At 40.5% G+C, this 13,764-nt stretch overlaps 1 protein-coding gene across 1 annotated transcript; it reads left to right on the top strand.

Moving 5' to 3' along the window:
• The first annotated feature begins 337 nt into the window (after window positions 1-337).
• On the top strand, window positions 338-10,446 carry LOC144059483 (cysteine-rich and transmembrane domain-containing protein 1). Its single transcript, XM_077578599.1, has 3 exons — window positions 338-472; window positions 4,745-5,050; window positions 9,216-10,446. Exons 2-3 carry the CDS (start codon window positions 4,759-4,761, stop codon window positions 9,317-9,319), a joined length of 396 nt encoding a protein of 131 aa, XP_077434725.1. The 5' UTR covers window positions 338-472; window positions 4,745-4,758; the 3' UTR covers window positions 9,320-10,446.
• Window positions 10,447-13,764: the final 3,318 nt, after the last annotated feature.

Genomic DNA, 13,764 nt, shown 5'->3' with positions numbered 1-13,764 from the left:
TGGGTTATAGCACCAAACCAACGATTTGCTACCAATTGTATATAACACGCTTACTGTGATGATAAGTATTGAAATATGCATGGTAGTAAATGTCTGTAATCTCCAATTTTATGGTTTTAATTTATAGTCCAACTATATTTGTGTGTGCGTGTGACTGCGCGCGCCGGTGAAATTGATGCATGAAGCAGCTCTGCCACATCCAATATGGTGGATGAGTTGAAGTCACACAGGGGCAACACTGGGTGGAAAAAGGCATCTATGTATATTTGTCTTTGGTCGCTGTAGCCAATCACGTGTACTGCTTCCCACAAATAGCGTCCCCCCCCCCCCCTATTCAGAATGACGTCACGTCCCGCTAGACGCACTCGACGCTGGGGCTGAAACGCTGTCTTGTTCACTGCGGAAAACAAACGCATAAGGACAGAGTTTCCTTTACAGAAACTATTCGAATTCAGCTACTATCCCATCCAAGGTAAGGCTTAATTTATAGTCATAACTGTGAGTTTCTTGTGTTTGTAAGCCGAGTCATCACGAAGTTCAGTGTGTTTACAGAGCGGGTTGGGCTTGGCCTACAGGTGCACTTTAATGGTTTCCTCCGGATAATGTCGGATTTCTGGAGTTAACTACTGTGTGTTCAAGTAAACACCACTAAATGACTATTAACGTTGCTGGGGGGGAAATAAAGCGATGTTTGAACTATTGTAAATCCTAGCTTGATATAAATGTAGACCCTTGTATTGCAACAAAGTACAAATGTTACGATTACCATTTTGTTGCCCAAAAATGTGTTTTCCACTGCCAAACCCGAGGCTGTAGCAGTTATCACCTTTTTAGATGGGAATATGCCATGATGCTTGGTCAAATGACCGCAAAATATGAAATGCCGTTGTGTTTTTGTTAGTACATTACACAAACATTATGTTATTGATGGAGAAACACTGGTCAAGTATTGCGGCCTTGCAAGAGAGGAAAAACAAATGGACGCACACGATGATGCAGCATTGAAGGCGAGTTATTTATTTTACATGATCAAGAATTATATTCAACCAATACGAAAACTGCTTTTTGTTGTACCATAAGCTCACATTGGTTTTGCAAATAATTATTGTCACGGACGTACGGCTCATTGCCTTAAGGTGACGCAAAGCAAATCATTAGGCCTCGGTCTCCTGCTCCCACAGCACCGTTACCACAGTTACACGGTTTTGCCATCTGTCAGCAGTACAGTATTGACAAAATTTTGAGGTAAAAGGTCATATGTGGAACGAAAAACAGGGAAGTTTTTATTGTGATTGAAAACTTGACTGTTACCATGAACTTCCGTAATACTTTAACCTTAATAATGAATCGGGTTTGCATTTTCATTACAGATAATCATCAGCGATAAAGACACTGTACCTTTGAAAAATACTGAAGCAGTTTTTTCTGTCGAGGAGAAAGTGAATGTGGCTGCAGTGAAGGCTAACCTGAAAGCAGTCATTGGTGTTCGGTGTTTATAGTGTACATATAGTGAGTGACACAGGAGTCATTCATTTTCCGTTGCTATGGTTGTTCCGCATGAGCAAATCCAGCCAAGAAGGCTTAAACAAGAGTTGTGATGTTCCAGGAGTCTTCAGCAGTTTGTTGGGTAGGCAGGTAAATACTTTATGATCCCATTGGAAGTTCAGGAAATACAGCTTTCTACTCACAAAGTCCACAGTGAAGCAAATAACCTTAGGAAATTGTTTGGAATGTGTGAAAGTGCTTATGCATGTCTAACTCGACACACATCGCGTCAGGTGTCTTTGCACAGGCGCAAGCTGTGTGTGACCATGCAAAATAAAAAAAATCAGTCCACATCTGTTTTGCATTTCTCTCTTTCCCGTGGTGAATGTCATTAGCCTCTCGCAGCGCACTGTGACACACCCTCCTCCATTTGTGAAGTCTGTGTGAACAGCAAGATGGCGGCGCTTATCTGCTGAGTGGTGATGGATAATTGTATCACAAGACATCCCTGCACTGCAAAATCATCGTTATCCAATGTGTACAATATGCCGCGCATAGAGACCGCAACAGGCATGAAACATGAATATGGACCCATGAAAAACGCTACTGCTGTGGTGTGGGGAAGAGTTGCATCTCTTTAGTGGCTTTCGGAGAGGAGCCCCAAGGAATTCGTTACCTAGTGTGCCTCTTGAGGACAAATTAAACACAAACACTTGAATGCATCTGTGTTTAAGTCCAATGAGATTCAGTGCAACGAAGAACATGATGATCACTTTGTTACAGACTTTGCTATTAACAAACAGTTGTAGACAAAGTCTATGTTTGTATGTCTGTCTGTCTAGCTAGCTGGTTATCCATTAGGGGTGGGAATCTTTCAATGTCTCACAATTCCGATTTTTGGGTCTGCGATTCGATTTAGAATAGATTTTCAATTCAAAATGATTTGATTAACAATGACTTTTGCTTCAATCTATAGATGTGCAAGGAATTGTAATGATCAACTCCAGTCTGACTCGCTAATGCTAATTAGCGCACTACTCGCGGCACTTTTATCACTCAAAAGAACGGCTCCACGCTGGAAAAAAAAAAAACTTTTATTGGAAAAACTTGATCGTGACTTTTTCCTTCTACTCTCTTATGCGGCTACAACTTAACAGTGTATTCGACTGCGTGTAACCACACTGCCCCTCAGTGGCCAAACTGGGTACAACATGAACAGTGCTCCAAATAAAGGCACACACAGACAAAGGCAAGACAGTATAAAATAATATAAATAAAATAGATTTTCGGACATTTAAAATAGATTCTGAATCGTACTAAATGAGAATCGCAATTTTTTTTTTGAGGGGGGGGGGCACACCCCTACTATCTAACTAGCTATCTAAATATTTAGCTAGCAATCTAGAAAGTACAGATTAATTTATTTATTTATTTAAAAGAAACCTGCGATTTGCTGGCAACCAGTTCAGGGTGTACCCCACCTACTGCCCAAAGCCAGCTGGGATAGGCTCCAGTGGTTAAGAAAATGGATGAATTATTTATAAGAAACCCCAATGTGTGTGTGTGTGTGTGTGTATATGTGTATATATATATATATATATATATGTATATATAAATATAAAATCTGTGGAAATGTCACCTCCACGGGTACTGAACTGCAAGTGTGCAGAGGTTAACTAAAGTTGTAAATTGTAATATCACCATCTACCACTAGGTGACAGACATGGCTTAGTTGCACTTAAACCGGGTCTGAGTAAATTTTTGCGGATTTGGAATGATGTGTAGGACAAAGAGTACCTCAATAATATTAACATTTTGAGTGAGGGGATTTTTGTGAAATTGGTTTAAGTTGCTGTTCATCAGTTTTGTGCCTTCCTTGAATGTTCCTATTTTCTATTTTTATTTTTTTAAAGCAAAAGAGCCCTTTGCACTGGAGAGGAAAAAAATCACAGCCTGTGCTTATTTTGTTCTTCAGACCCTTTGTTGTTGTATTAGGATTGTGCCGTTATGGGCAATTAATTTCCCAAAGGAGCCCTGTGAGAAACTAGTATGGTGGTTGAGTAACGCACTATACAATTTGAATTTAATGTCTTTATCTACTAAATGTGTGGATAATTAGACAACACAGATTATGAACAATTATAAGCGTAGTCATAATATAATTACATAACACTGCAGAGATTCCTCTAACGTTTTATTAGCCTGGTGGCCCACTCTGCTTTCCTTGTCCCCACATGACATTTTATGTTTTATAAACCCATGTGGGCTGGTCACCATTAATGACGCATGGTACAAATAACTAATGTTGCGAAGCGCTTTTTGACCAAATTGTTGCTAAAGGGTAGGGATTGACAGATTATCGGCCAGGCTGTTCATCGGTGCTGTTATAAATCCCAAATATCGGCATAAAGCTGGGGTTTAGCTCTCTGAGCAGTGAATGCTTGCGAACGTAGCAAATTTCGGGTTTTCATCAGGATTATAAGATGTTCACATACAGTTTTTACTTGTCGCAAAGACATTTACAACATCCATCCATCCATCCCTCCATTTTCATAACCACTCTTCCTCACAAGGGTCGCAGGGCATTTACAACATATTCAGACAATTTCTCACTGTATGTGAAGTTCTTTTGAATCCTTTTACGTACCCTGACGAAACCCCCCAAATTAGCTACAATAGCAATAATTTTTGACTGATACTGGGAACTTTTCATATATGGATTTATTTAAATATCCACTTTGTAAGAAGTGATGCTGATACTGGGAACTCCCTACAGTTTTTATTTAAAAAAAATAAAATAAATACAATTAAGAAGTTATGTTGAAAGTTTGGAAAACTTTATTTACAGTAAAAAAACTATTTACTTGGTTTTCCTTTATATATTTTTTATTTATCTGAAGACCCTGGAAGCTCTCTACAGTTTTTTATTATTTTTAAACAAATCTGGCAATTTTTATATGTTTAAAATGAAAAGAAAAAGTATAATAATAAAAAAAAATATCTAACTAATATTTTCTCTCTTACTGCAAACTTGACAACTAATCGGCTTTGTATCAGCCCTGAAAAAAAACAGATCGGTCTATCACTAATAAAAGGGTTCATAAAAGTAAAAAATAAAAGCACAGCATTTTTTTGTGTTCCATTTTTACTTTATTGAAGACTTTGGTAGGGCTGGTCAAAAAGTCTGTGAATGACCAGATGATGCTCAAGGGCCAAACTTTTGGCTGGTCTGATAGTGTATTTTGTGTTTTCATTTCAGGCGATTTGTGAAAGATGAATCCAGACCAGCCCCCTCCGTACCCAGGCCCATCGGCTCCAGTCTACCCTGCCCAGGGCCAGCCCTATGCGCCTCAGGGTTATCCTCCACAAGGGTACCCTGTAAACATGCAGCAGCCTAATCCAAATTACCCAAGCTACCCTCCTGGGCCTATGGGAGCCGGGGGCCCCTATCCAGGGCCAGGACAGCCACCTTATCAAGGTCATGGATATGATGGACAACCCCAATACGGCTGGCAGGGTGGGCCCCCACCAGGACCCATGTATGGAGAAGCTCCTAAAAACACAGGTGGGTGGTGGGACTGTGAGAACAAACGACCACTGACGTGATTTAGAGGATTATTTAAAAAACGACTACACCCCGTATCCCACTGAGACAAAAGTTTGCAAAGCTAGCAAATGTTATTTTTTTGTTTTGTTTTTGTCAGCGTTTGTTCAAGATCGCAAAGATGTGCGCTAGACGTTCACCAATAGTTTGAATGGTGAGATAGAACGACAGTTACTTATGTAACTACGGTTCTATGAGTCCCAAACGACCGTCAGCATTGCTTGTCTCTCAGAGCCCTCGTGTTGATTTCCGCGAGAAGGTTCTAAGAGACTCTGTTCCGGCTACGATCCCCTTTTATGCATGCGGATCACATATCAGCCGGAATCCTGGAAATGTCCTTTTATGAATTCTTTCTCGAGTGACGCATGCACGTGGGGGATTTCCGTTCTGTTTCAGCACCGCCACCTGGTGGTCGTTCAGGACTCATAGAACCGTAGTTACATACGTAACTGTCGTTTTGAACATGCTTCTCGGCGATCATTAAAACTGTCGTTTACAATAGTTGCGAGTGTGCTATTAAAATATTTTTAAGATGATTGTAATACGTTCAATGAATTGATGATTCCGAGGGATTGTCCCATGCTGTTGTCATATTTTTGAAAGAAATCCGATGACATGAACCACACATGTCCAAAGAGCACCGAATCCGTCTCCCTGCGCCTCGATGAAATCCACCAAAATCACGTTATACCACCTGCGCTACCATTTAGACCAGCTTTTACCGAGTTTAAAATCGAGTCTACTTTTTGTCACCAAATTGGAGATGTGCCATGGGGCTTGGCAGCTCGGTGCGCCACACTGCCCAAGGTGGCAAAGCCCTCTACCAAATTCACAAACAATTTAAACTAAACGAGCCCCCGGTACAAAAATGATCTCCTGTCTTCACGCCGACTTTCTGTGGCCAAATTGTCAGGTGAGTCAGGGGCAGGACAGCTCCATGTGTCAGAAGGCTCAGTGAGCCGCAACACGACCCCAAACATGCTAGACCAGACTTGCCCCGGCACCAAAATGAAGGTGTGCCCGTTTTCACACCCAGCACGTGGACGCCAGTCTGCCAAAGTAGGGCCCTAATACTGTAAATATCATTGGCTAATGATTCTCCCCAAAAAAATCAAAATATTGTCATACTGTGTGCAACGCCATCTTGACCAGTTTTGATCAGTTAATGTAACCACTGTGACGTACCGCGTGCTATAACATGGCACTGTTCTTTTTTGGCTTGTACAGTGTATATAGTAATTTAGTAAGCAGCAGTACAACATAAGATACATTTTATGAAATCTTTTTGTGTCAACAAACATCAAGCAGACTTTGATGCTCATATTGTTGCCTTTGTGTCCTCTAAACAATGGTTGCATTCTATACGGAAACCAAAACAACATTGAAGAAAGGCTTTTGATTGCAAAATGATCAATTTAGTGATACGTGACTCCAACTCACCACAATGGCACGTCAGCGGTTTAGTGGCCATTCACGACAACCTCGTCATTTTCAAGATTATTTTACCATTTCCTTTATGACATAATCCACACATACTCCTGCTATCATAACACATCCTATGTCATACTGTATATGTACCCCAACCACACTGTAAAAAGTTGGCAAACTCATTGTGATTTTAACCCCTTTGGACCCATAGACAGGGATGTGATTTTTCCGCTAATTCGCGGAATTCCGCTTTTTTTATCTCCCCCCCAAAAAAAAAAAAAAAAAAATGTTTTTTTTTTTTTTTTTTTTTTTTTAGTAGTTCATTGTGTATGCACATGACTCCGACAGATAACATCTTCTGCTATAACAAAGACATTTGTGGTATGCTCTAATATGAGTTACTTTTCATTTGGTCAGACATGTTCGTATGTACCGTTGTTCGTAACTCGAATGTTCGTAAGTAGGGGAGCGTCTGTACGTTTACAACACGTTACAGCCATACTATCCTGGCGTCCACTATAATAAATAAAAACACGAGGTAACCCCAAAAAAATGTTTTCCACGATGTTCTTATGTGGGAAAAGAGTCAAAATCAGTTAAAAAATAAAATAAAATAAAAAATAATGCCCAGCATTAAAATGCGGGTCTTAAGGGGTTCAATTCAAAATGGTGCATCGGTACTCCCTGCTAGCGATTTGGCTCGTCACCACGAATCAACTGAATTTAGATGACAACAGCATCAGATTTATATAGATTTATAAAGCACAAAGTTATGCATACTGCATATAGTATCTTGATACTGAAATGATACTACTGCAAAAACTTAAATAAGTAACACAGCGGAATAATAGCTGGTAGCCAAACAACTTCAATGTCTTTATATTTATTTAGAAAATATGATACTAATTAGAGTACTTTTGATAAAATAAACACATTTTAAAACACTTTAGCGCAATTAAACACACCATTTAACATTTTTAAACGCACCGAAAATACTGTAACCTAGTCTAGGGCCACCAAAAGATTCCTTGTTTTAGCAATGTTATCATGAGTATGCCGGGAAGGATACAATATTTAATTTAGACCTCCACCAAGGCTCCATTCCACAGATCTTTAATCTTTGCATTTGGGTTTGCTTGTGGAGGATGGAGAAAAGACTCGCCTGGGGGGTGGACGGTGCTATTCACGGCATGTTCACTAATAACAACCAAAAAAACATTTACTATCTACACCCTAATTCAGATCCAAAGGGAAAAATCATGCATTGCATGTTTGAGGTACTTTGCTATACAAACAGTATCTCATCGAACAGAAACAATAAAATAATACACATATTAGAAAAAGAGGGACGTGTTACAAACATGTCACAAATTAAATTGTAATGCTTTGAATTATCGACACAATTCAGCACGCCTGCTCCAGCCATCAGTGAGCACTTAAGCTTATTGCGCGTAGCTTCAGAAAATTTGTGGACAGACAGAGTTTAGCGACCTTTTTTTTAATATGTTTTGGTCAAATACTAGTACTTAAAAATGATGGTACTGAGTCATTTTTGGCACTAATACTGAATTTTGGTTGGGCATTGGTACCAGCAATTGGTAGTGCAACATTATTATTAATGTATTTATTTTTGCTGGAACAGAATAATTAACTCGCTGCCATTGACAGCTATAAACGTCAAAAATTCATTTGAACTATTTCTACTAATTTAACATTTTTTTCCACTTTTGTTAACTAGAGTGTGAAAACTTAGAAAATAATAATAATAGTGTACATTTAGAACAGGTATAAAATGTGTGATTAATCGTGAATTAACTAGTGAAGTCATGCGATTAATTACAATTTAAAAAAAAAAATGTAATCGCCTGACGAGATGATTATTAAAAATTAGGGGCGTCAGGTGATTAAAAATGTTAATCGTAATTAATCGCATGACTTCAATAGTTAACTCAGGATTAAGCACACATTTTATATCTGTTCTAAATGTACAGTAAAAAAATTCTAGGTTTTCATACTCTTAACAAAAGTAGAAAAAAAAATGTTAAATACAAATAGTTAAAATGATATTTTGATGTTTATAACTGTCAATGGCAATGAATGAGTTAATGGCCTTTATTTCATTGCAGTGGGAAAAGATGATTAGTTGAGCGTGAACAAATGAATGTCTTATCTCAAGGCATTACTGTACCTGACGGTTGAAGATGAAAAATACTAAAGTATGCCAAGGTCCAACTATCTTAAGATATGGCTTTGCCCTGTGGCTGATCAGGACTATTACACAACCAGTGACTGGATGTGCTCATTATCAACTAACCATAAAGCGCTTGAATAAAGGCCTCATATCGGAGGTCAAAGTTTATAATAAAGTCTATTGTCACTTAAACTTAACCAGCTGCTTCTGAAAAGCTGCCTGGCTGTTTCCTTACCTTCACATAAATGATTCATCTCAAACACGGGGTTAGAGACAGCTTGTTGTCTCGCTAGTTTTTTTGTTACACAGTCGCCAGCACCAAGCGGTAACCTAATCTCATTCATGCCCTGAAAGCTTGCAAAGGTGATAGCTGTGATAGCCCAGGGTAGCGCCAATGTTACTTAACCGTAAAGTTTGCCTTTACAATGGAGACATCCCCTCTTCATTAATTAAGAGGGGATCCGATGTGTAAATTGTACTAAGTTCCGTCTCCCTCTTTCCTCACAGTGTACATGGTGGAGGACAGAAGAAGAGAAAACTCTTCGGAAACGTGCCTGACAGCCTGCTGGACAGCCCTTTGTTGCTGCTGTCTGTGGGACATGCTGACATAATATCCCTGCGCACCTTCATCACGCTCCCCGCCAAGCCCATCTCTGTGTGCCTCCAAACACTCGCATCCTTTCTCCCCAGTTGGCCTTAAACCTCGCGGCCCCTCCCTCTTAATGTTGCCTTCATTTCCCTCAACACCGTGCCTAGAATGCACACTTTGTGTTTGCCACTTATTGTGACGTCGTCAGGACCGAGCGGCCGAGCATCATCAGGGGCAGCTTGTAAGTCTACCTTGAGCATACGATAGGCTAGTTGATGTCACTTTGTAAAGAACACATCAAACAGTGGCAGCAGCAGCAGCAGCAGCTTGGCCTTCTTATAAATACACGTACACATGACGACAAGTCCTCTGCTCTCCCTGTCTTGTTTTGGTCGTGACATACTGAATGACCACTGACAAGCATGCACATCCGGTTTAAGCAGACAACCATCTTCCTGTATTTATACTCAACCTATAGCTTCCCCTTTCAAGTGTTTTCAAGATTTGTGCTTGCAGGCTCCGAAAAGTCAAAACACTGTCTTTTCCTGATAAGAAGTGGAGAAGTGTAAATTTCACCTCATGGCTGTCTTTTTGCAATCGTCTCACACCGCAGCACAGAACATGAAAGAATGCACAAAGAACCGATAATGGACAAGCAGGCTCATCTCGTGTGAGGGTCTCAAGCACTTTATGATGATTACCTCTGTATGTGCGTTCCCACTGTCATCTGCTCTTCTCGCTATCTGTGAGCTGCCTTTTTGCTTTCTTTGTTGAGTTCCTTCATCTTGATCTTCTGTTGTCCCACAAAACGGGAAGCTGCGAGTCTACTGCTGAGCTGAAGGGTGTTTTCTCAAGAACTGACAATTGGATGTTTTTCCTCCCATTTGCACATTGCAAGTCAAATCACATGATAAACAATGCGTTTTGAGGAGGGCTGTGATTTATGTTTCATGACTTTTACCAGATTAACTTTAATTAATCACAATTATTTTACTCCCAATGTGATCTGTCATTTTTTTTTAATACGCTAGAGATTTAACTGAAAATGAGAAACCAATGCTGTGATCAATAAAACCAATGACCCATTACATGCCTGTTTGCTTTAAATGAAAATCTTCTAATAAAATAATTTATTCCCATCAAGTGAAATGCTTTGTTTTTATTTGGACGTGCAGCAGCGCGTTTCTGAAAAGCGTGCATGCAATGGAGAACAAAGATCATGGATCACGATCAGCTGTTCATAGTTATCCTCACTTGGGTTATGGCTGTGCTGGATTCTACCCAAGCTGACGTTTGGGAAGAGGCAGGGTTTACCTGAACTGGTTGCCAGACAATTGCAGGACATTGACAGAAAAATTCAAATCTTAAAATGAACCTGTCATGTATGTTTTTGGAACATGGGAAGAAAACTGACTACCTGGAGCACCCTCAAGGGGGAGAACACGCAAAGTCCCATCAGGAGGCCCAGAGCCCAGATTTGAACACGTGATCTCTGAACTGTGAGGAGGATGAGCTAACCATTTAAAAATCTTTAAAACAAAACATGCACAATAATATAATTTTTCAGTCATGTGTTTATATTTTTGTTGAGTATAACTTGGACCTCAGGATGTATCTCACTATGCCTTGCTTCTGACACCTTCATACCGGAATCCAGGCATGAAAGCGGGTCAGGAGCACGGACGGCTGCACTGGGACCAAAATGCCTCGCCACCATTTCCGATGCAAAATTACAATTTTAAAATGAAATAGTTCATAATTGAAATTTGTCAAACCAAGTTCATCGTTCAAAAATCAACTAGTTCATAGTTCATAATTCAAGGCTTTTACCCTCTCACACTGCCCTCCCCCCTTCCCGACTTCATTTTCAGTCTTAAGTATAATCATTATACAGCCCTTATCTCTTCATCATATTTATTTGATCTTATGTTCATAAGTCTTGGGACTTAAGTGGGTTAACCTGGAACCTCAGGGATTGTATTTTGTGCCATGCCATGTGGAAATGTGTGTTAACTTGGTATATTTGGATATTAGACATTTGTGTCCTTCAGGGGGCGGGACGGGTAGGATGTCTTTGTTGGGGGGGGGGGGGGGGGGATGTTCTGGGGGTTTGGGGACCTGGGGGCGGCGGTGGCTGGGTTGTGGTGGGTGTGGGTTGGTGCGGGAGGCGGGTCGTGGGGGGAGCGAGGGCTGTGGGCTGGTGGGGTGCCTGGCGGATCCGCCGTGCCCCGTTCTGCTGCGTTGGACTGGGGATGTGGGCCGTGTTGGGGTGGGGGGCGCTCCTGGCTCCTGGGTTTGCTCTCCTGCGGGGCCCGGTGGTTGTGCCTTGCTGTTGCCGTGGCCTGGGAAGCCAAGGGGGGTTGTGCTTGCTCTGTCCTGGCCGGGGTCGACGGCTCCCCTCTTTGGTGGAGGTTTTCATGCATGCCAGATCCACCACACCAGCATCTATCGAAATTCAAACACAATCTGCTTCTTCCTCTGGTCGTTGAATCGGTGGAGGCTGATGTCTGTGGATCTCACTCTGCTTCATCTATCCCTCCTTCCTTCTTTTCCTCAGTCTTTCCTTTGGTCTCTTGAGGTCTCCCTAATTTGTTGGAATTTAGATGTTTCTGGGGTTGGTGAAAGATTCTGGTTGGTAACCCGGTGTGTAGTAGATGATGCTGGATTTCACTTTTCTTTCTTTTATTTGATCCTTCCTCGGGTCTCCTGACAACCTCACAATTCTAGCTGGATTCTGAAGTATTCGGTTCAGTTGAACGGTATGGGATTTTAAATAGGTTTTAGGTGAATTAATGAGTACACACATGCACACACACACACCCACACATGCACATACTCACGCACGTACAAAAATAAAAAGTCAAATCAGTAAAATTACCGAATGAACAATACTGAGCTCTCTCAGGAAAAAAGTTTGTATTACATTTGTATTCTTGAATTTTGAGGATAGGAAAATTCCCTGAATCCTCAACGCAAAATGAGGAAGCGCAAACGAGGGAGCGTAAAAACAGGAAAACAAGCTATAGTAGTGCTGGGCCTCCTGCATAAAATACAGCTCTTGTTTTTCAATCTCACATTTCTCTATATTTTCTATGAATTTTTATATATAAAAGTTAGCATTATAGCTCAGTAGCTTCCAGATCATGTGACTTGTGGACTCAAAATTGGTGTGGGTTAGTGCTGGGCTTCCCAAATGAGATATGCCTCTGGTTCTTCAATTTTCCCCTTCTCGATATTTTCCATGGTGGATGTTGGGCGTAACCTGAATAGCACTACCTTGAGTGTTAAATTGACCACACCCTCATTTCCGGTGAAGGAGAAACGTTTCAACTTTCCAGCGTGTTATCAACATTTCAAGAGCGACACATCCAGTTGTGTTGTTGAGGTGGCGTAGTTCAGTGGTAGAGTGCTCGTCTCCCGAGCATGGGTTCAATCCCAGGCCTATGTGACTATGTCAAAGTATCCTTGAGCAAGATACTGAACCCCCACTTGCTCCTGATGTGGTGTCAGCAGTAGTCAAAATGTAAAGTGCTTTCAGGGCCTTGTAAGGAGGAAAAACGCTATATAAATGGAGTACCATTTACTAGCGTAGTGTATTTTGAGTTACATTTTTAACACTGACACTACTGCAATACACTTGTGTTTAAACACCAGAGTTTTAAGTGTAGTTTGGCTGAATGAAATGTTTAACACTAACACTAGTGTAGAGTAATTTCAACCCTACTCAGTGTTTAACACTACACAGTGTTGGAGTACTGGTTAAGTGTGGAAAAAAAGTAACACTTTGAAGTGTCAGATTTACACTCATTGGTGTGGACACATTTAAACACTTTACTACTGTTAGACTTAACACTCTCAGTGTTAATCTAACACTGGCGGTTTTGCTGTGTGTGATCAAGCACTGATATATTGAGCAAAAATGCTAATATTTGCATTTAAAAAAATACGTTTTGAGGGCTAAAATGAAAAAAATAAGAGGTTTGTGTCATCCAGCCGACATGCCACTATGAGTCAGCACTGATTTGGGTGTAATAGGTCACATGACCTGGAAACTATTGAGCAAAAATGCTAATATTTATAGACGTAAAAAAAGGCAACCACTTCATGTTGATCCCTGGCGAAACATATTAGCCTCTTGTAAGGTGAGGCTACAGCCATGCAATATAATGATTTCTAGACCTACAATTATATAAAAATGTACGTTGATCGGATAGAACATATTTTTTCCCCATATTATTGAAATCTTTATGGGTTTTTAAAATGAATGAATTATTAGTTCACCACTAGATGGCGCTAAATATTACACACTGTCACTTTAAGTAATTATGTGCATATTTTTGCGCTGCCAACAGGTCACTGCTTAACTCATTCCCTGCCATTGACGGCTATAGACGTCAAAAATTCCTTTGAACTATTTCTATTAGTTTAACATTGTTTCCACTTTTGTTAACAAGAGTATGAAAACCT

The sequence above is a fragment of the Vanacampus margaritifer genome, chromosome 10 (genome assembly GCF_051991255.1).
Source record: "Vanacampus margaritifer isolate UIUO_Vmar chromosome 10, RoL_Vmar_1.0, whole genome shotgun sequence".
Lineage (NCBI taxonomy): Eukaryota > Metazoa > Chordata > Actinopteri > Syngnathiformes > Syngnathidae > Vanacampus > Vanacampus margaritifer.
Note: the sequence above shows the minus strand (reverse complement) of the source record. Positions and strands in the feature narration are given on the sequence as shown.